Source organism: Elephantulus edwardii, unplaced genomic scaffold (assembly GCF_000299155.1).
Source record: "Elephantulus edwardii isolate Elephantulus edwardi_28Jun2011 unplaced genomic scaffold, EleEdw1.0 scaffold00172, whole genome shotgun sequence".
Lineage (NCBI taxonomy): Eukaryota > Metazoa > Chordata > Mammalia > Macroscelidea > Macroscelididae > Elephantulus > Elephantulus edwardii.
This window is the reverse complement of record NW_006399922.1, coordinates 3,097,336-3,119,678: the sequence shown is the minus strand read 5'-3', so window position 1 is coordinate 3,119,678 and position 22,343 is coordinate 3,097,336. Positions and strand designations below refer to the sequence as shown.

At 39.5% G+C, this 22,343-nt stretch overlaps 1 protein-coding gene across 1 annotated transcript in view; it reads left to right on the top strand.

The window, feature by feature from the left end:
* RALGAPA2 (Ral GTPase activating protein, alpha subunit 2 (catalytic)) overlaps positions 1-22,343 on the top strand; it is a 757,941-nt gene that overhangs the window by 708,254 nt on the left and 27,344 nt on the right. Inside the window, exon 38 of the mRNA XM_006895663.1 lies at positions 10,252-10,373. Coding sequence (XP_006895725.1) covers positions 10,252-10,373 — 122 coding nt within the window. The remainder of the gene's footprint in view (positions 1-10,251; positions 10,374-22,343) is intronic.

Genomic DNA, 22,343 nt, shown 5'->3' with positions numbered 1-22,343 from the left:
TGAAATTCTTCTGTGTCTGCCAATTCCTGTGGTACAATGACTTTATACTCTTTCCATCTTCTTTTAATACTTCCTGGATCATTTAATGTTCTGCCCACAGCATCCTTAGTGGCTAACTCTGAAAAGAATGGGAATCCCAGAACACTTGATCATGCTAATGCGAAACCTATACTGGGAACAAGAGGCAGTCGTCAGAACAGAGCAAGGAAACACTGAATGGTTCAAAATTGGGAAGGGTGTATGCCAGGATTGTGTCCTGTCTCCATACCTTTTCAACCTGTATGCAGAACAGATTATCTGGGACACTGTCTCTATGAGGAGAAATGTGGCATCAGGATTGGTGGAAGATTTATCAACAGTCTGCATTATGCAGATGATACAACCCTGCTTACTGAAACTGAAAAAGTCCTTAAGTGCTTGCTGATGAGGGTCAAGGACTGCAGCCTTCAATATGGATTGAGGCTCAATATCATGAAAACAAAGATTGTCACCACTAGGCCGAATGGCAGCATCATGATAGGTGATGAAGAGTTTGAGATGTTAACAGTTTTAGTTTGCTTGGGTCCACAATCAAAACTCTTGGCACCAACAGCCAGGAAGATAAAAGACATATTGAGAAGGGAAAGTCTGCTGTTAGAGACCTCTCCAAAGTACTAAAGAGCAATGATGTCAGTCTGGAGATTAAGGTGTGCCTGGTACAGGTCATGGTCTTTGCAAATCACTTGCTATGCATCAGAGAGCTGGACAGTGACTAGATATGATAGAAGAATAATTGATGCCTTTGAGCTGTGGTGTTGGAGAAGTTTATTGGATATACCATGGACTGCTAAGAGAATGAACAGATTCAGCCTAGAGATAATTAAACCAGGTTTTTCCATGGTGGAAAGGATTCTGAAGCGTCATCTGATGTACTTTGGACATGTTGCAAGGAGGGACCAGTCCTTGGAGAGGGATGTCATGCTTGGGAGCGTGGATGGGGTAAGTAGGAGTGTTGGAGACAGTGCGATTAGCACAGGATAGAGCAGGGTTTAGGGCTGTTGTACATAGGGTCGCTATGTGTCTCAGGCGACTCGACAGCACATAACAACAACAGTACAATTTTCAGAGTTTCATCTTACATCTATTTCAGTTTTTTCTTTCTCCTTTGTCTTCATAATGACCTTTTGCTCTCTTATAGATGATATGCTTGATGTCATCCCACAACTCATCTAGTCTTCAATCATTGGTATTCAATGATTTAAACCTCTTCTTAAAATGGTTTTGAAATTCAGCTGGAATAGACTCAAGGTCATATTTTGGTTCTCCTACAATTTTTCTAATTTTCTTCAGCCTCAATTTGAACTTACACATGAGTAATTGAACTATCAAACAACATCACAAACAAACTAAATACTACTAAATATCTTTTTTTTAAAAATGACTAGAACAATCCATAGATAGGGAACTGCCATAGGTTCAAGCAGGATTTACAAGAGGCTGAGGGATATCATTGCTAATGTGAGGTAGATCCTGATTGAAAGTAAAGAATACCAAAAGAATGTGTATTTATGCTTTATTAACTATGCAAAAACTGTATGAACCATAACCAGTTATGGCTAACATTGAAAAGAATGGGAATCCCAGAGTATGTAATTGTGCTCATGCAAACCTAGACCTACACCAAGAGGCTGTTGTGTGAGCAGAGCAAGGGAACACTACATGGTTTCTAATTAAGAAGGAAGTGCACCATGGTTGTATTCTGTCTCCATACCTGTTCAGTCTGTATGCTGAGCAAATTATTCAAGAAGCAGGACTCTAAAGAAAAATGTGGTTATCTAGGTCACATAAAGGGGGAAGACTTATAAAAAAACTTGTGTTATGCAGATGACACAACCTTGCTGCCTGAAAGTGAAGAGGACTTGAAGCACTTGTTGGAGGAGATCCAAGACTACAGCCTTCAATATGGATTGCTTCTCAATGTCAGGAAAATAAAAAATCCTGCCACTGGACCAATAGGAAACATTATGGTACATGGGGAAAAGATTGAAACTGTCAACAGCTTCCTCTTACTTGGATCCACAATTAGCACCCTTGATGCCAGCAGTCAGGAAATCACGAAATGTATTGCACTAGGAAAGTCTGCAGTCAGGGACCTCTCATGGTCTTTCTGATCACCTGCTATGCATCTGAGAGCTGAACAATCAATAAAGATGACAGAAGAATTGATGCCTTTGAGCTGTGGTGTTGGGAAAGAGTACTGAACATCCTATGGACTGCCAAAACAACAAAGTATATCTTGGAGAAGGTGCAGCTAGAGTACTCCTTGGAGGTAAAGAATGCATATCACATACTTCAGACATGTTGCTAGAAGATGCTATTCCTTGGAAAGGTAGAAAGTTGGTGAAAGACGATGACCCTTAAGCATGTGGATTCACACAGTGACTGCCATAGTGGGGTCTGTTGTGTCAGGTAGCATGAGGACGGCAAGGATAGGACAGGTTTCAGATCTGTTGTTCATAAGGTCACTGTGGGCCCATGATCACTCAACAGCACCTAACAGTAACAACAACCTGAGACCACATTCTTCTTCAGAATAATTTTCTCTGATTATTTTTTCAGTATTCAGATTAAATTATTAAATTGAAAGGATACCCACTACCATGCATCTTTCTCCATTCTGAACTAGACAATAACTCCTTGTGCTGTTCAAATATTTGACTCTTGATCCATGTACAGGATGAGTACAGATAAGTATTCTGCATTCCCAATCTTTATAATGTTATCCATATTTTTATTATTCACACAATTGCCTTCACATAGTCAGTAAAACACAAGCAAACAATTTTCAAGTATTCTCTACTTTCTGCCAAGACTAATGTACTGTCAATGGTTTCATCCCTTGTCCCACATCCTCTTCCAGCTTGAACTTCCAGCATTCTCTGTCAGTTTATATCTACAGTAATTTTGTTTGTTTTTTGGGGGTTTCTTTGCACATTTTCTTCCTCTCCCTTCCCCAGCCCAGCCCGCCCTATAATGCACCCCTTGTTCCAGATTGTTCATAATGCCTGATCATACATTTCTTCCAGAAAGTTCTTTCTCTCATCTGTTCTTATGCAGTGTTCATTATTTCTCGACTCTTTGCCTGTTCCCTCCACAACACCCCCATATTTGTCCTATTTTATGACAGCAGTGTTATGCACTATTTCTCCTCTTGTGGCTGACATATTTCACTTAGCATAATGTCCTCAAGGTTCCCCAATGTGTAATGTTTACTATATGTTCGTGTTTTGTTCAGTGTTGTATAGTATTCCATTGTGTGATGTACTATTGTTTTTCTATCCATTCATTTGTTGATCAGCATTTAGGTTGCATCCATCTTTTTGATATTGTGAATAATGCAGCAATAAACATGGATGTACATCTCTTTGAGTTATGGCTCTAGTTTCTTTAGGATATATTCACTGTTATGCAATTGCTGGGTCAAATAGTATTTCTATTTTCAACTTTTTGAGAAAGTGCCTGACTGCCTTCAAGTGCCTACAATCTGATAGTGGTTGTATCATTTTACATTCCCATCAGAGTTCCCACCATAAGAGTTCCAGTTTCTCCACAATCTCTCCAGCATTTGTTGTTTGCTTCCCTGCTGAACTTTGTCATTTTTACAGGGATGAAATGATATCTCATAGTTATTTTGATTTGTATCTCTAAGAGTGAGGGATTTTTAACATTTCTTCTTATGTTTGTTTGACATCTGAATGTCTTCTTTGGTGAAATGTCTGTTTTTATCCTGTGCCTGTTTTTTTTAGTTTTTTACCTTTTTCTCATTGAGATGCTGGAGTATTGTATCAATTTTAGATATAAGTCTCTTATCAGATACGTTATTGCCAAACATTTTTCCCAGTCTGTGGGTTTTCGTCTTACCCTGTTAGAGAAGGATTTTGATATACATAAGAATTTGGTTCTTAGAAAGTTCCATTCATCTATTTTATTCTCTCCTATTTATAGGAGCTACAGTAATTTTTAAATAAACTTTAAGCAGATTTTTGGTATCATATTATCAATTACAGTGTTGTTATGTAATGTTGAGTTGGAAGTGACTCATAACTGACTTTCCAGTGGGTTTTTAGAGACTGTAAATCACATGCAAAGAGATTGCCCATCCTTCCACAGAACAGCTGGTGGACTTAAACTGCATGTCTTTGGCATTGCAGCATAGCTTCTTAACACTAGACCACAGGGGTATCTATATGGATGTGTTCCAGATAGCTGCTTTGCAAATTATTTCATATAGATAAGTAAGTACTTCCAGTATTTCATTTGTTTGAGGAATATGACTTATTTTTCAAATCTTTTTATTTCTTGAATGGTGATTTGAATGATAATTTACAGAGTATGTTGGTTTTCATTCAGTTATTCATACACATTTTGTTTTATACCATCAGTTACAATACCTGCAATGTCTGATCATCCACTTTCTCACTTGGCAGTGTAGACAGAGTGAGTTACTAAAGAATTTTTTTTAATTCTTTCTACAACCAGAAGAAGATAAAATAGATGAATGGGACCTTCTAAGAATCAAATCCCTATGCACATCCAAACACTTCTCCAACAGGGTAAAAAGGGAAGCCACAGACTGGGAAAAAGTATTTGGTAATGACATGTCAGTAAGGGACTTTTATCTAGAATTTATAAAATACTTGATCACAACAGCAAGATAAAGGTAAACAATCCAATTGAAAAATGGACACAGGATATGAACAGACACTTCACCATAGAAGACATTCAGATGGCTAAGAAGCACATGAAGAAATGCTCAAAATCCCTAGCTCTAAGAGAGATGCAAATCAAAACCACTATGAGATATCATCTCACCCCAGTCAGAATAGCAAAATTTAACAGAACAGCAAGCAACAAATGCCGGCAAGGTTGTGGAGAAACTGGAACCCTTATTCACTGTTGGTGGAAGTGTAAAATGGTGCAACCCCTGTGGAACGTGGTATGGTGCTTTCTCAAAAAGTTGCAAATAGAGATACCATTTGACCCAGCAATTCCACTACTGGGAATATACTCCAAAGAGACCATAACTGCCACTCAAGTAGATATATGCATACCCATGTTTATTGCGGCTTTGTTCTCAATAGCAAGGAGTTGGAAACCACCTAAATGCCCATCAACAAACGAATGAATAGAGAAGCTGTGGTATAGTCACACAATGGAATGCTACACTGCATTGAAAAACAAGGAACTCATGCAATATTATTCAAAATGGGTGACCCTGGAGGACATTATGCTGAGTGAAATCTTTCCATCACAAAGGGACAAATTCTGCATAGTGCCACTGTTGTAAAATCAGACTGACATTGAGGTTGGGGAGCAGACTGAGATAGAAGGGATAAATAATATATACTGTATTGAAACAGATGAGGGAGAAAACTGTTTAAAAGGGATATGTGATTAGGTATTATTGTCATGACAGGAGTCCAGAACAATAGTGGAGTGGACCTGGGCGGAGGGGTTGTAGAACAATTAAAGAAGTTTTCTTTTACTTTTCAAAGAGAAGAGTATATTGTGGGAGAGGAGTGGGCAGGGAGAAAAGTGCAATAATGAATGAATGGAAATCCAAAATCTCTGTAAATTTTCATTAAAATAAAAAAAAATCCTGGTTAGTCATTTGAATGCTCTCTGAATTGAGTAATCAGGGGGAAATCATTCTTTACATTTTTTTCCCCCGAGCGGCACAGACTGGCCTTTATTTGCACAGCGTGTCCATTCTTTAAGTATCTTATGGTGTATCATTTCTAATGTAATGGTATATTCAGAATAGAATTTAAATTTCTCTTCTTCTTGAGGTTTTTTTAAAAGAGAGCAAATGACAGTGACTTGTATTAAAATAGGTTCCTGGATTTGAGCAGGGCTTCTCTTGCTGCCCTGTTAGCATCACCTCTGTCCATGCACCGACAGACCACAGAGCAGCATGTGGCTCACTATTTCCATGATGCTTCTTTACTTTGAGCGGAAAAGGCCTTAAAAACATTTTGATGTCTAATATATAAATCTCTTTTAAAAAATAGAAAACCACCCATCTTGACACCTAAAAAGTCATCCTGTGATAGTGCACATTGCCCCTTAGTGGACCTGACAGCCTGAGACACCACAGAAGCTGCTTCCTCTTTGCCACACAGGGTCCGTGTACATCCTTGGAATCAACTCCAGGCACCATATGATAAGAGCCACAATAGTTACATGAAAAAGTTTGGGTATAATTCAGTAACTGTGTTTTTAAGGCTACTAGAAGAAATTATTTTTTTACTTTCTGAGCACTTCACAGTTTCTGGATGCTACCAGGGATCTGGTGATGTTTGGCTCCAGCATAATGTTATTTGCATACTCTGACCTGGGCCACAGTGAAAATGAATGACATCTTCGTCTCACCACAGGTCCTGATGGATGTCTAATTAACATCAGCCTGATTTACACTGCAGATACTTTGGCCTAAGCATTTTGGAGCCAGACAGAAGAGTGGAAGATGTGTGCTACATGTGACAGTTGGGAACACGAGTGGTGAGATGGGACACTCTGTGGAGCCAGCATTCTTCTCTCCCTTCCTTGTGGGGCCTTTACTTCTCTATCTGACATGGTGCTCTCAATCTTAACAGTCAGACCATAAATATTTATTCAATCACAAAACCTCAAAAGTTGATTATAGCCTCCTCTAAATGTAGCACTGGCTTTTTTCTTTAGAGCCTAGAATCTTTGGACCTTGACAGAGATACATTTCTGACTTTTGGACAGTGTCTTCCAGAATGAAAATGGCAGGCTGTTTTCTGGGGACTGTGGGCATATTGTTGTCCACAGCTTCTCTGTAAGCTTGGCTGTGAGCTTAATTAACAGAAAATGCCACTCCTCCAGATACGTGTAAGCAGCAAGCAAAACATGTTTGGATTTCCACTACAACCATCATTGTACTGGGCACTCTGTGTGGATATGTGGGACACAGTGGAAGCTTTCGGGAGTCATCAGGACGGCACCAGGCAGTGCATGATAGGTCTCTAGAGGGACATGTCTGTGTTCCCCAGGCCCATGAGCAGACTGAAAGGGAGCCGGAAAAGCGTGGATGGCAAGCATGGCGTCTAGAGGCTCAGGTGGCCAGCAGCCCTAAGTTTAGCTCAGCTCTTTGAGTCATTTGTCACGCCTTGCTTGGCCCCTGCTGGGCCAGCACGTGCCAGCTTAGTGTCAGAGTGCCTGCTCACCAGACATCCACTCAGGCCCAGCATCCTGCTGTTCCCAAGCAGTGCTTTGCTGGGGCCACACGGAGGACAAGGCCACAGTGACAGCCAAGTGCTGTGCAAAATAAGCATGTTTGTAATGAGACATGAATGGCATTAGTGGATCCCTCTAGAATTGGCCCTGAGCAGGCACCTCTCACCAAGAAAGTTGGGCAGCCTGCTCATTATGTTGCGTCACCAGGAGGTCAGCACTCTCTGGGAGCCAGTCCAGCTCCTGCTGCCCAGGTCATGGGCTGTTGTGAACGTCCACGGGAGAGGTCTTCCATCAGCAAAGAGGCAGGGGCTCCCTTCGAAAGCACCACATTCACTTTCCTTTGGAGAAATCCTGAACACACTGTCCAGTAGAACTTTCTGAGGTGATGAGAATGTCTTGCGTAAGCACGGTCATTGAGGGTTACCTCACCACGTGGTTACTGATGCCAGATATGTAAGCAGTGGGAAAGAGGAACTAAAATTTTTGGTTTTTAAAGTTTAATTAATTTTCATGTAAGTAGCCACACGGAGCTCATGGCTGCCCTGCTTCTTTCTTCTCATAGTGTTGAAACCATCCTCTAAATACAGTGAAAGTTAGAGGAGATGGGCAGTGTGGACTCCAGGTTGGTGTCTGTGCTGTTATACAAGAAATAGAAAAGTATTTTTCTATTTTAAAACAGTGAAGCTGATTGCAAAGATGTAACTGTTATCATTCTGTATTCGTTAATTTTATTTATTTACTACATGCTTATTTATTTTGTTGGACTGTGCACAGCAAAACATGCACCAAATCAGCATTTTCTCCATGTACCAGTCAGTGACATTAACTACATCCTGTGAGGAACACAGGCATTTTCTAGACTGTGTCCCCTTTATTAACATAAACTTTATGTTCCATAAGTTTCCTATAAAGCATTTTTGAGTTGCTGTTTGTTTGGTTCCGTGTAGATTGATCCTAAAAGAGCTTAGTGCCAAAGGCAGGCATTCTTTACTAGTTAAGCTAAACTGTACTTTTAAGACTCCAGGGGATATATTGAATTATATGATTATATGAAGGCCATAGTTTCAGGGGTTCTTAAAATCTGGATCTTAGAATTTGACATTCCATTTTGCAGTTTACCCTTTTTATCAGAATCATTCTATAGAATATTTTATAAAAATGTTCATTTGATACAGATATTGAGACACCCAGTTCTCATAGCATAGTTAACAAGGCACACGTTCCACTGTCTCCTCCTATTACTGACTCCCCTTCCTCCTCCTTGTCCCAGACAAGTAGAGCTTCATTGTTGTATCTTGCACTGCACTTTCAGGCTTTTAAGACTCTAAGAACTATGCAGCAAAGTAAGAGATAGGACAGAGCCAACTCTTACTTTAAAGAGGCCACATGGAATTTCCCTTGAGGCATATTCTTAGCAATGGATTAGCTGGATCATGATGGAAACAGCCAAAATGTCCATCAACAAACAACGACTTAAGAAATGTGGTACATTCACCTGATGAAATACTGTGCAGCAGCCAGGAGCGATGATTTTGAAAAATATTATATAAAATGGAAGAGGCTGGGGAGCATTATGCTGAGTGAACTCAGTCTCATAAGGACAAATACTTCATAAGGCCATTATTTAAAAAATTATTTTAAAAAGTATTACTAATAAAATGTGTACAAAAGTCCAAAGGGAGAAGGGGAGGTAAGAGGAGAACTAAGGTGGGGGCTGGGGGGACTAGAGGAAAATCTTGAGGTTGCAGCATTTGGTGGGCAAATTGAGGGGTTGAACAAGTTGAGAAAGATCCAGTGGGGGCCTTAAAAGGTGTAATGATGGGCATGGACCAATGGTAATAGATTTTATAATATACAGTGTATGGGAGTGATAATGTGAAACACTGAATGGAGCAACATGTGAAATGCAATCTATAAGAAGAAAGTGTATATGACTTTTGTATGTAAACCAACATAAAAGATTTTTTTTAAAAGAGGCCACATTGTTGTCAAATACAATGAGAAATGCTCAAATTACTCTCCCAGAGATGCAAATAATAATTTAATGGTAATCAGCACACTTTCTATTTCTGAAGAATTAGCATGTTTTTCTAAATGCTTAAAACATGTATTTTAACTTTTCCATGGATAATAAAGAAGTGGGAAATGAGAGCGAACTCATGCTGACATCTCCACATGTTGGTTCATAAAGTCGTTTGTGTCATGCCTCCATTCATCACTGAATTGTTCCGGCACTACCCTGTTATTGCAAGTGCATGATTCACCTCTGAGGGACCAGAAAACATACACAAAGGGAAGATTTGCTTTTTGCCCTGTGAAAGGCTGCCCCACGCAGGGGTCCTATTAAGGCAGCTGGAAAGTTGCTTCCGTGCGTTACGCTTGTAAGTTTTATTGGTGACTGGTTTTTGATTACACATTTAAATAGTGAGTGCTCTAGACTACAATTTTAATTAAACAGCAGTAGACTTTTTAAAAAAATCATATTGTGCACTTTTGCTAGATTCTCCCACACATTCATTCTCATTTTCTATTATTTATAGCTTATTTCTGTTAAAGGCCTGGTTCTCCTTCCTAAACTTCTCTCATCCCAGTATCAGACATTTTCTTGTTTTTAAAAATGTACATCCAGTTATTTCATCAATTCCTGATTGCAGTATCATTATATAAGTTGGCTGTAGAATATTTTAGCAGTGAAATAGGAAGGGAAAATCCAATACTGAACAACTATTGTCAGTCATAAACAATGCCATTGCAATACAATGTCTTTACTTATTTAAATCACCCCAAATTATCTCTTTACATTATTCTAAAACTCTTGGTTTACTTATCCCAAAGTCAGAATTTTGTTAATTACAACCAATATAAATTTTGAGAGGATGCTAAACAATTTTTGCAAGATATTTTCACCTACAAGTGTAAAAGATGCATAAATTATCTTTAAAAAAATGAAGCATACCACTGTTAGCCATGTTATTATGCACGTGGGCTTGTTTCCTTAACCAATTGCTGCAGCTATGAAGAGCGAGCACGGTACCTCGAAGCAATAATTCAGAATCACCGGGAAGTCATGACATTTGAGGATTTTGCAGCCCAAGTGTTTTCTCCCTCTTCTGGCTACTCGCTTAGTGGAACGGGTGAGTGTCTACATTATTCCTTTCTCACGCACTTCAGACACATTTGAGCAGCAGATGTACACCTGTTTTTCACAGATAGATGCTTGCAAATTTAAGAACATTCTCACTCTGAATCAGCTAATAAATATCAAAAGGAACGATGACATTCATTTTAATTTGTTTTGCATCTGAGCTGTTCACTCAGTTCTTTTCTTCAGCTATCCTGTTAACCTCTACATCTAGCAAGGTTAATGAACTTTTTCTCAGTAATGTGCTCCAGTTTATTCAGGAGTATAGGTTTCTTGCTGAGCTGGGAATATGTTGTTTAAAAGCAATGCCCAAATCAGTGCTTACTTATAAAAAAAAAAAAAAAAAAGAGTTCCTCACAGTTGAAGCCATTGCTACAAAAGCTAAATGGGGATTATGCTGCCAAGATACTAGGGTCAAGGATTAATGCAGGAGAAGTGTAAGCATGGTGTCCTGGTCAGTAATTCCAGGAGGGAATGGTCTGTGTGCATATGGACATGCTGCTGACCGGACCAGCACCTGGCATGGGACCAGCTTAGAAGCTGGCTTGTGATCCTTTTACTTTATTAGGCCAGTAGAGCTATTGGGACTACTCATGTATGTCTTTGTTTTTAGGCTTTTACTCTTTTTATATCTACAGTTTTAAAAGAAATCATATTCATACTGCTATTTAAACTGATTGTTTTATTGCTATAAGTTTGTGGTTGCCTCCGCCCAAGAGTAGAATTATTACTTGTAAATTTCTGCATGTAATTACAGGTTAATTGCCCTATAGAAAGTAAATGGGATATTTAGTTAATACATGTTGAAATTCTCAGTGAGTGGCTTCCTTCTCCCTCCACTGGTGCTTAATAGATTTCTGACCTCTATCAGCTGCCTCTAAACACCACTTTTCGTCCCCTATCCTGAGTTGTTAATAAATATCTTATGCGCGAAGTGAAAAAAATTAAATTCGGTGAAATAAATCACTTACAAAGAAAATCAGCCATGCATCATTGTTTAACATCGCTGGCTTCAATCCTTGCCTCTTCAGGCTTTGTTGGGAGATAAGAGGGAGATTCAGGCACTTGTACAGGGAGCCAGAAGCAGCAGGCAGAAGGCTGGGGAGATAAGCAAGCTGGCAGAGGTAAGGGAGCCTCATGATTTACATAATCACGCCTCTGCTTCCTGGTGAGGCGTCAAGAAACACAGGGATGGCCTCTATTGATCTTTCTTGAACTAGAATACTAAACAACTCAAGAAAAGCTTATAACTTAAAGCTTTGATTAATGTTTCTTAACATTTATAAATAGAACAGCTGTGAATTGAATTCTTTTATACGCTTTGCCAACATTTTAAGGCAAAAAAAAAAAAGAAATCCATTTCAAGGGAAATGAAGATTTCATACTCAGGCTGACTAAAGGTTTACAGTTGTTTCTGGTTTTTAGGTAAAAAAAACAAAAAGGGTCTGAGGCCAAAATATTTTTTAAAAGCCCATTGAACTTTTCTTATCATTGTGAGATATTGGAATTTGATATTTCAGTGGAGGTTGATTTATTTGTGTATTTATTTTGTCTTTGAGAAAACTTCTCTCTCTTATGAAAATTTAAATTATAGCTAGATTTCTATAGTTTATATTCCTTTAATCAAGTGTTAGATTTTTGGAGTTCTTGATTAGGATATTATTGAAACAAGTATTAATAATTTTCTACATATATTTTATATACTATACAAGTGAATTTGATCTTTCCTAAGAATTCATATTTATTTAAACAAATTCAAATGAATCAGTAGATAGGTAACATCTTGAATGGGACTGTATGAATAATTTGAAGAGGGTAATTTGGAGAGGGTTATTACCACATATCTTTTGTGATGTCACATTTACGAAAGTTATATATGAATGTCTGAATGAAAATTAGTTTGTTTTGTAAAGCTTCACTCAAATCACACTCAAAAATTACTTAACAGATTAAATTACTTAACAAATTACTTAAATTGACAACAAAGAAATGGTGGATATTGGAACTTCTACCAAAAGAACTGTAAGTTAAATAGGACGTATCAAAACAAAGGCTGGTCTTTGTCTTGACTAACTGTTAAAATTAGTTAACATTTCATAATGTAATGGTTTAGGATATTATATATACACACCACCTATTTCCAACTGTGATTTTAAGTTGAGGCATAATATTAATATAATATATAATAATATTACCACTTTGCATATCTGCTACAGTCATGATTAGAAATGAACTTGACTTAGTCTGATATTTGGGAGCAGTACAATGAGGAGTTCAGGTGGCACAGTGGTTAAAGCCTTCATCTGTTAAACCAAAGATCACTGGTTCCAGCCGTTCTGTGGGATAAAGATATAGCAGTCTGCTTGTGTAAAGATGACAGCTTTGGAATGCCCTGGACAGTTCTGCCCTGTCCTATGCAGTCAGTATGAGCTGGACTTCACAGCAGTAGCCTTACAATGAGAGCTGATCATTTTAACACCATATATAGGTACATTTTCAGAGCTACATCTTTGTTTCATTTATGTGCTTTTTATGCTCTGAAGAAATCGTTGTCCTAGTATGTTACTGCTTTTACAATGAAAAAATTTTCATTCATTTCTACTATATTTTTTTTTGTTGTTATTCCTACTATTTTGTATCTGCTTGGGACACATACAGTCAAGGCTGGGTCTTCTAGGTAGCAAGCCAACTTGTAAGATTATTTTGAGCTTCACCTCCCACAGTGCACACAGGACCCAATCAGACCATCCCTGGTCACCAGGGTGTCACCGCAGCAGGGCTCTGGACTCCCGCTTGTATACAGTCTGAGGAGTTAGGAGCTCTGAGATGTCTTTTTACCATTGCAATAAAAATGTTTATCATTCATGCAGAAGAGCTAATCGGTACTTTTTTTCACACTGCAATTGTAGAAAGTTAGAATGCAGCATGTTTTAATACCCACAGGACTCCTGATACTAGCTCAGACTAAAAGATGTGCTCTGTGGGGGTGCCTGTGCTGAAAAATACCAGTGTTGGAAGGTGCCTCTGCCACACACTCCACCCTGAGTGTCATTGTTCTCTGTCGATGGCAGCCATTGAAGGCAAGCTGGCCAAGAAAAGCCCTTCATCCATGATACTCTGTGAACCTCAAAAGAGGAAGCTCACAAGCTTTTATTCATAGACTAATGCATATTTTGAAAGAAATCTACTCTCCTAATTAGAAAGTGGTTCTCAAAACACTCCCTATCTCAGATCTGTTTTGTTGTGTCTGTGAATCACAGAATATAATAGATAGTGAGCCACTTTAATTTACTTTCCTTTATAGATGCCTTCCTCTGTTGGCTAGCAATATCTATCTAAAAGACATTCAGTGTTAACACACTGACTACAACTGGCATATGGATGTGTGTGTGTGTGTGTGTGTGTGTGTGTGTGTGTGTGTGTACGTACACGTGCACATGGCACACAGAGAGATTGATGAGAGACTAGTTTTGTGATTGTGAGCATGCTACTAAGGAAAAGGGGCTGCAGAGAGGCCGTTAAAGGGTTAACAGAATGGGCACCCTGGACTGCTGGGAGGGACTGATGTAATCACTACAGCTCACAGCCAAGTGCATCTGTTCACCATGAGGTCATTCTTCTGCATGCTAATGATTTGGAAAATGAAGTCTAATGTTTGACATTATCAGAAGGTTTTTAAATAATATGAATCTTTACTTTTGGAAGCTACTCTTTTAGGAAAAAAAAGAAACTTTGTTTGGACTAGGTATTTTTTTCAGAATGCTTTAGACTGTGTGTGGGCTTTTAAAAATCTTAGAGGGATCTAGTTGTGTCTGTTGATAAACAAATCATAGAACTATTATTACATTCAAAGATAGCAATTTGGTAGTTAAGGACTATTAGGTATTTTTAATATCTAATTTCAAGAAGTTCTAAGTAATGTGGTGATAAGTTGATAAAAATGGATTCCTCCCTCAAAAATAATCAAAACGAAATTAAATGGGTGCTATACCTAACTTGACTAAATTAGCTAAAGATGCCAACACTATTGAAGTTCATTTCTCCTTTAATGTTGCTTTAGAGAGCCAGCAGAGGGAGCACAAATCTTTGTTTAATTGTTAGCAGTGCATAAACTCAGGACTTGATTTCTCCAATATGTGGTCAGAAGTGCTTCCCCCACTTCAGGACAGGCTGGATTGTCCAGGTTACAGGACTTAAAAACCAGTGAGTGAGAACTCATCACTGGGCTTTCTCGAGTTTTTCCTCCTTAATGTAGGTCATATTTGGAGCTTCAGTCAATTCTGTCTCAGTCAGTTTTGAGATGCTGCATGGATGGTGCTATTTTTTATAGAATTACAGATTTTCATCTTTCATGTATATCTTTAGCTCCTCTTTTGGAAAAGATTACTGTGTTGTTCACTTACCTAGTAGAAAAGGCTTTTATAATTGTTTACAATAAAATTATACCAGAAACTTACTGGGTCATTCTAAAGATTTTATGAAGTTGTAGACAGAAGGTAAGTGTATTACAGTAAGACTTTTTCCTTGGCTAGTTCATTGAGCAATAAGTAATCAGATTAATCCCCAGAAACCATATAAGGCAACTCTAACCCTGAAAAGATTCCTCCCATTCACTGAAAGGACAGCCAGGATACAGATTGGTCACTCTGTTAAAACACTTCTGTAAGATTTTGATTGGCAGTACTTGTTATGTGTGCAGCTTCCTCATAACTTTGGACCAGTATGGAACACTATAAATTGTAGAGCAGAAAGGACCTTAGGAAATATCTGGCCTAACTCCTTTACATCATTCTTGAGGAAAAAGAAGGATAAGCCATGAAGGGACAGCCAGAGGTCTTCAGCAAGTTGGACTCAGGACCAATCCCACCCCTTCCCACCTCATTCTTTGATCTCGCTCTCCCACAAAGTGCAATCACTGGCTCCAGTGACATTGCATCAATATTCAAGTGGTCACCAATTTTCCATACTGGATAAACTGTCATCAGATATTGGTTGACATTGTATTGCTCATAGAATTGCTAACCTTTCTGAGAGTAGTAAGGGTAGGAACAAGTACAATGTAGTGGGTTTTGCTACTGTTGTTCCATTTTTTATCTAAAGAAAGCTTGTTTAATATGTTGCCACAAATGACAGTAATATATCAGGGCGGGGGGGAATATGTTTCTAAGCATGGTCATCAATTTAAAAGTATGTGGCAATGTGTTAAAAAACTTATACCTTTCTCATTGTTTCTTCTCAGTAGTTTATCATGGCATAAGAATTAAGGTTGGAAAAGACAGTATCATTACCAGAAACTTAATACATAATATTATGATTCCTGGAAGTTCCTATGAGTGTAAAAGTCTACAAATTTCTCTGCCATCATACTTACGCCACTCTAACCGACTGTAGAACTTCCTAGAATTTCTGAGGACTGCCTAATCTTTTTAACTTTTTTATTTTTTTAAAAATTTTGTGTGTGTGTACCATCAAATCAGATCTGACTGGTACAGGAGGAGATTGCCCCTTCTTCTCCAGCAGAGCATCTGGTGGACTCGAACCGCATACCTCTGGGACTGAAGTGCAGTTTCTTGCCAGGACTGCCTAATCTTTTAAGAAGTCCTCTCACTCCTTGCACCTAAGAACACTAAACAACTAAGGGAAGTGACACTAGAATGTTAAAGGACACTATTTCTTATAAAGGGAGCTCTGGTGGCCTAAAGGTAAGGACCAGAGCTGCCATACCAAAAGCACTTGGCTCAAATCCATGAGCTGTTCTGCAGTAGAAGTATAAGCAACTTAAAATTCTCCTGTGTGATTTACATCTTCTTCCAACTCAGAAGTACACATTTGTTCTAAGGAACTCTGGTGGTGTAAGTCAGAGCATGCTGCACTGCTATCAGTGCCACTGGTTCAAACCCACCAGCCACTCATAGACAAACAGTCTCCTCCAGGCAAGATTTATAACCTCAGAAACCCCGTGAAGAGCCACTCTAAGTCTGAATCAATGGAAGCAAGTCTTTATTCTTCAAAGGCCCACTGGCAGCCCATCCTGTCCTCAGGATTCCCATCAGACATCAGGGCTTTAAGCAAGACATCCCAAAGCCTGGTGAAGTTTCTGATGTTTGAATAGCACTAGACACAGCCAGTATCCTGGCCAGAAGCCCATATGTTCCCTCTGTCTCCTGGTGTCCATCAGCAACCTCTGGAACTCCCATGTGCTCTTTCTTTCACTCACTGTGACTACGCTCAAGTCTGCTGCCCTTTACTTGACCATGTTAATCCTTCTAAAATTCCTCTTTTCTTACCCTCCTTTGCCTAACACTCACAGAGCCTGCCTAGAACCCATCCCAATGAGCTAATTGCCTCCTTCTGGCCTCCACACTACTCAGAGATAGGAGAGAAGGCTGACTCTGCAGCCAGACAGTCTGAATCAGCACAGGCCTCTGGGCAGTGACCTCAACTAAGTTACCTGCTGCTCTGCCTATGTCTCCATGTTTGATCCCACAAAGTGGGCTTCATCTTTTTTAAAGGCTGTGCTTATAATAATGAGAACAGTGCCTGACCAGGATGCCCGCTGCAGGTGTTGATGCTGAATCATCATCACCCCACCACTTCTTGCCCAGGTCTTCACTGCTCCCAGCACAACCCTCTCGCTCTTTCAGTCCTACCTCTTCTACCTCTGCCCAACACGTTAGGCACAGACACAACCATAACCGCACAATTTTTGTGTCAGGGAAGAGGAACCTGTGGGAAATGCTAATACGGTGGCCACCCTGTGGTGACAGTACCACAAGCTAGAGCTGCTGCCAATGCTGGGTTCTGTAAACTAATTTTCATTAAAAACAAGAATTAAGTTTCAGAATTCCAGGATAATCCAGAAGTTTTCATGAACTTCTAGCCTTTGTAGACCGCTATTGAAGAGTTCAGAGCCTCCTCACTCAACAAGCTCAGCACTTGACTACATCTAAACAGAGCATTGCCACAGAGTCTGCAAATACTGACAACACTGCCCAGATGTTTGTCCCACCCCACAGTCCCTGCCACACCTAGCTCCAGCCATCTCTCTCCATTTAATTCTGATCTCCTTTGCTGTTTTTTTCTTTAAAATTTCTTCTGGAAAAGATGATAAAATGATGGTTTAAATTTTAAATCACCCATAATTTCATCACCCAAACCCAGTGATGCTAATTCAGCTATACGTACCAGATTCACAAAGAAAGATTTAAAATTATCACTTCCTGGGACTCCCAGCAAAAGGTAGCACCATAGAGGGTGTTGTCCAAGCATTGAGGATTTCCCCAAAACTCCTGTGGGGATTTTCGTAAGCAGCCAGGAATAAGAACCTCTGTCCTAAACCCACCCACTATTTTAATGTTTATTGTTAGAAGCTGTCCAGTTGGTTCTGACGCATGGTGACCCTATGTGTAATAGAATGAAATGTGGCCCAGTCCTCTGCCGTCCTTCATAGCCACTATGATAAGCCCATAGCTCCAGCCATTGTTCAGCGATGTGACCTACTGATAAAATGTTGAAAGTGTCTGAGACAATCTCTCCATCCTCACTTCTAAGGAACACTAGGTGTCATGTCTTCCAAGGCAGATTTTTTTGTTCTTTTGGCAGTCAGTATTATATTCTGTATTCTTTAGGAATGCTATAAATAAAGGTATAAGTCCTTGGTCTACTTTATTCATTGCCGTTCCTTTGCATGCATGTGAGACAGTTGAAAATAGCATACCTTAGTCTTCAAAGCAATAAATATATTTGCTAAGAGTTTTAGGAAACCTTTTTTGCCGCAGAATGACCCAATGCAGTAAATCCTTTCTTTCTTAACTGCTGCTTCCATGAGTGTTGACTGTTGATCTAGGGAACATTTCGGCAGTTGCCACCACTGGGCCTTCAGTTGTCATACTTAGTGGCTTTCACATTGTTGTGATGCTGGAAGCTGTGCCATCAGCATTTCCAGCAACCCTGGTGGGCAGGTTCTATCTAAACTTGAAGTCTAGGAAATAGGATTGGTGATCTACTTCTGAAAAATGTAGCCAATGAAAACATTAGGGAGAGGGGAAACTCTTGATAGTTATTTCCTCACTTTAATGCTGTCAAACTTGTCCTGTAGTGCAGTCTCAGGGCCTTGATATCCAATATGATCTGATGTCAGGAAAGGTGGGAAAGCCAGAGCGTGGTTACTCCACACACTGGATAATGTAGATATGTGGGGGGTTTTCCTACTAGGGGTTTGTTTTTGTGTTGTTGTTTGTTTACAAAGTTTGTATACATTGTGTTTCACACTATTGTTTATTAACATTGTGTCTCATACAGTCATTCCCATCCATTATGTTTTATAAGATAAATCACCATGTGTAATGTAGGTTTCAAAAACTGACACTTGGTGCAAGATGCCATCTTAAATTGTGTTGAGGGTTTCAATGAATTTACTGACCTATTTAGTGCTACATGTTACCTCATGCTTATGTTCCTTTTGTCCTCAAAAACTGTCGTTGCTTTCAGCTCTGAGAGGAATAAGAAAGAAATGAGACAAACACTTGTTCTGTTTGATTGGCTAGAAAAGGAGATGAGCTTGCTTGTGCTGGCTCTGAGCTGGTCCCCTGACTGTGGCCTCTGAGAAGGGCTGAGCTGGTGGAAGTTCCTGGTGCAGGCTCACAGCACTCTTCCCTGAGGGACTAGTCTTTTTGGAGAATTCTAGCAGATGCGCATGTAATTTCACACCTTAAGGGGGCTACTGGCTAATGGTGCAAATATTAGTGCTAACAGTGTAACTACATGGGGGAAATGCAGTTTATCAAAGAAGGGAAGGCAGTCAGCAAATGGTTTGGATTGGGTAGGTGGAGATTTTAGTGAGGAAAGTGCTATTTGCTCTATCTATGGGCCTAAAAAAGTGACAACTTGACCAATGCATGTTAAATATTCTAAGGAATGTCCTGCCTGCAGATTTTTAACTTTCCCACATTGCCTAAAAATTGAGACCTCAAGACCTAGAATGCTCATAGACAAGATTAATAAAGAAGAGATAATCAGCCTAGAGAGAATACGCAGTCTGCTGTCTTCCCTGTCTGAACCGCTGTGGAGATGGGGGCTGCTAATGGAGCCTCAGTATCCTGAGGAAATTTGGTTTCTTGACTGGTCATCACAAAACACTGGCACTACATTTAATTTGTGTCTTTTCAAAATTTGAAGATACTGCTTTTTTTTCAGTGAAATATGGTGTTAAGTTAGCTTTTTTCCAGCCCTTGTGTAGTTTTAAGTATATGTGCCACCTATCCCCTGCCTGTCTGTGGATTATGGCTTGAGGGAACCCCTCTGCAATTGCCAAGAGATGGCAAGCAGATAGCAAGAACTTTTTCAGAATCTGTTTTTGGAAGATTATTTTCAGTAACTTTGAGAATTTGCTCTAGGAGATCCTGAAGGCTGTGAGTAATGGCTGTAGCCTCGCCTGCTGCTCCTTCTTGCCAGTGGCACACACAAATCTAAACTGTGAGTGGTTGAGAAGACTCTGAAGTTTTGTGTGGATTCTTATTTAACAACTGCCAAACTAAATATAAGGCCAAATGCAATCTCTCCACCTAGTGTTTAAATCTTCTGCCAGAAAGGAGGAATATATGATACTTTCTGTTTCCTGAAGGAGCCCTGATTGTTGTGTGTTAGACTGCTAATGTAAAACTCAGAGGTTCAGATCCACCAGCCACTCTGTGAAAGGCTTGGCAGTCTCCTCTTGGAAAGTTATTGTTGTTGTATTGTTGTTATTGTATGCTATCGAGTCAGAACCCACCCATAGCTCCAGTGGGATTTCAGAAGCAATAAGTTGCACAGGAGGACTTTGCCCATCCTTCTCCTGCAGAGAGATGTAGTTTCAGAAACGCAGTGGAAGGTTGACCTGAGTCAGAAGCAAGTCATTGCCAGTTGAGTGGATTTTCAGAATGACAGAGAATGATAGCCATGAAATTAACCTCTAAATAGCACAAGAAAGAGAAAAGCTAGTTCCTTTCCTCCACTAGTCTTTAAAGTCCTTCAAAAAGCTGAAAAAATATTATTTAAATATAAGGAACAACCTGTCAGATTTGGGGCCAAAAATGTATTTGCAGTATCACCTTAGCCAAAGTCTGTCCTCAATATGCCATAAACCTGTAGAGTCACCATAAAGATTGCTGAGAAAGAAGAGGCAGAAGCCAGTGCAACTGCTTCAAGAATATAAGTGACAAGAAAAGATGCATAGATAAGCATTCCACGAAGCCACAGTAGTATGTCCACAGCACCTCCCCACAGCACCCAGCCGAATACCTGTCACAGGATGCTGCAGCCCATACCATCACCCTGAGACATCATATCCGGAGCAGCACAGTCTTGTTTGTGGGATTGCCTGAGGGTGAGGAAAAGACACACTGTAAGGACAAACATGAAAGGACTCTACCCCATAACCCTTGTCTCAGGTAAAAGTGAAAAGGGCATACTTGCCTCCTTGTCACTGCTGCTCATGTTCATTTTAGTAGACCCTGAGGCTGGTGTGTGCCTGGCACTCCTGTGTGGTACTTAGGGACATGCTGTTCCTTAGCTGCATCCCTAGGGCTCAGAGAAGTAGCTAGAGAAACAACCAGATGCCAGTTAGTGGCAGAGCCCTCTGTATCATCTAAATATATAGTATTTTGAGGTCAAGGACCTTGACCAAGGGACATAACAAGCACAAGAGTCCCAGGGGAGAATGACCACCACAGAAAATAAATCATAAGTGGAATCTGCACACCAATAAGTCAGATGCTTCTCTTTATCCCCTAATCCCAAACTAAATATTCACTAGGAAGCACTATTTAGGTATTAAAACCCATGCCCTCACCACCATATTTGTATCTGTACACAGCTACTAATGTCTGTTAGTTTGTCATACTGTCATGGTTTCCATGTAGCTTTGGTAATGGAAGCTCTTAACTCCAAGATTAGTGGTTAGAATCTACCAGCTGCTTGAAAGGGGAAAGATGAAGCTGTGTACTTCTACAAAGATTTAGTCTTCAAAGCCTTCCAGGAATGTTACACTTTATCCTATTGTATCCTGAATCTACTCCATAGCAGTGGTTTGCTGTGTTTGTTTTTGGTTTTTTGTTTGTTTTAGGTATGTATGAGTCTCACCAGAAAAAAAATACACAAGGATCAAATTGATTACGTGAGTGGAATGAAATTATGGAAAGATTATTATGACTCAGAACAAGGCCAGGAGCCAACTGGAGAGCAGACCATCAGTTATTCATATGTACCTATAGGTTTTCTGATTTAAATCATGCAATATCTATCCCCTTGGTCTGTTCAAACTACTTCTTCTCAGGCTACATGGGAGTTTCACATGAGCACAGTTATATGTTCTTAAATGCCTATTTTTCACTGTCAGTAATTTATTATGATCTACACAATCAAATGCCTTTGAATAATTAATAAAACACAAACATATATCTTTCTGGTACTTGCTTCTTTTGGCCAGGATTCATCTAATATCAACAGTGATGTTCCTTGTTCTGTCACTTCTTCTTTGTCCAACTTGAATTTCTGCCAGTTTCTTTTAAGTGACAGTATTTTTTTTATCTTCAAATTTTTACTTGTATGTGATGTTAATGATATTGTTCAATGATTTTTGCATTCCCTTGGCTCAGTTTACTTTGTAATGGAAACAGATATGGCTCTCTTCCAGTCTGTTCTCCAGGTAGCTGTGTTTCAAATTTTTTGGCATAGACTAGTGAGCTCCTCCAGCCCTGCCTCCATTCTTTGTAATCATTCAGTGGATGCTCTCTCAGGTTTCTCTCACCAGGGCCATCATTGCATCGTTCACTTTTTCCATCAGTGCCTTTGGTTCTTTGTCATATACCTCCTCTTGAAATGGTTGAGTATTAATCAGTTAATTTTGGTATTCTGTTTAGTCCTTCCACCGTGAGTATATTACACCTGAATTTAGAAACCATAGCAAGAGAAGTTTTGTTGCACT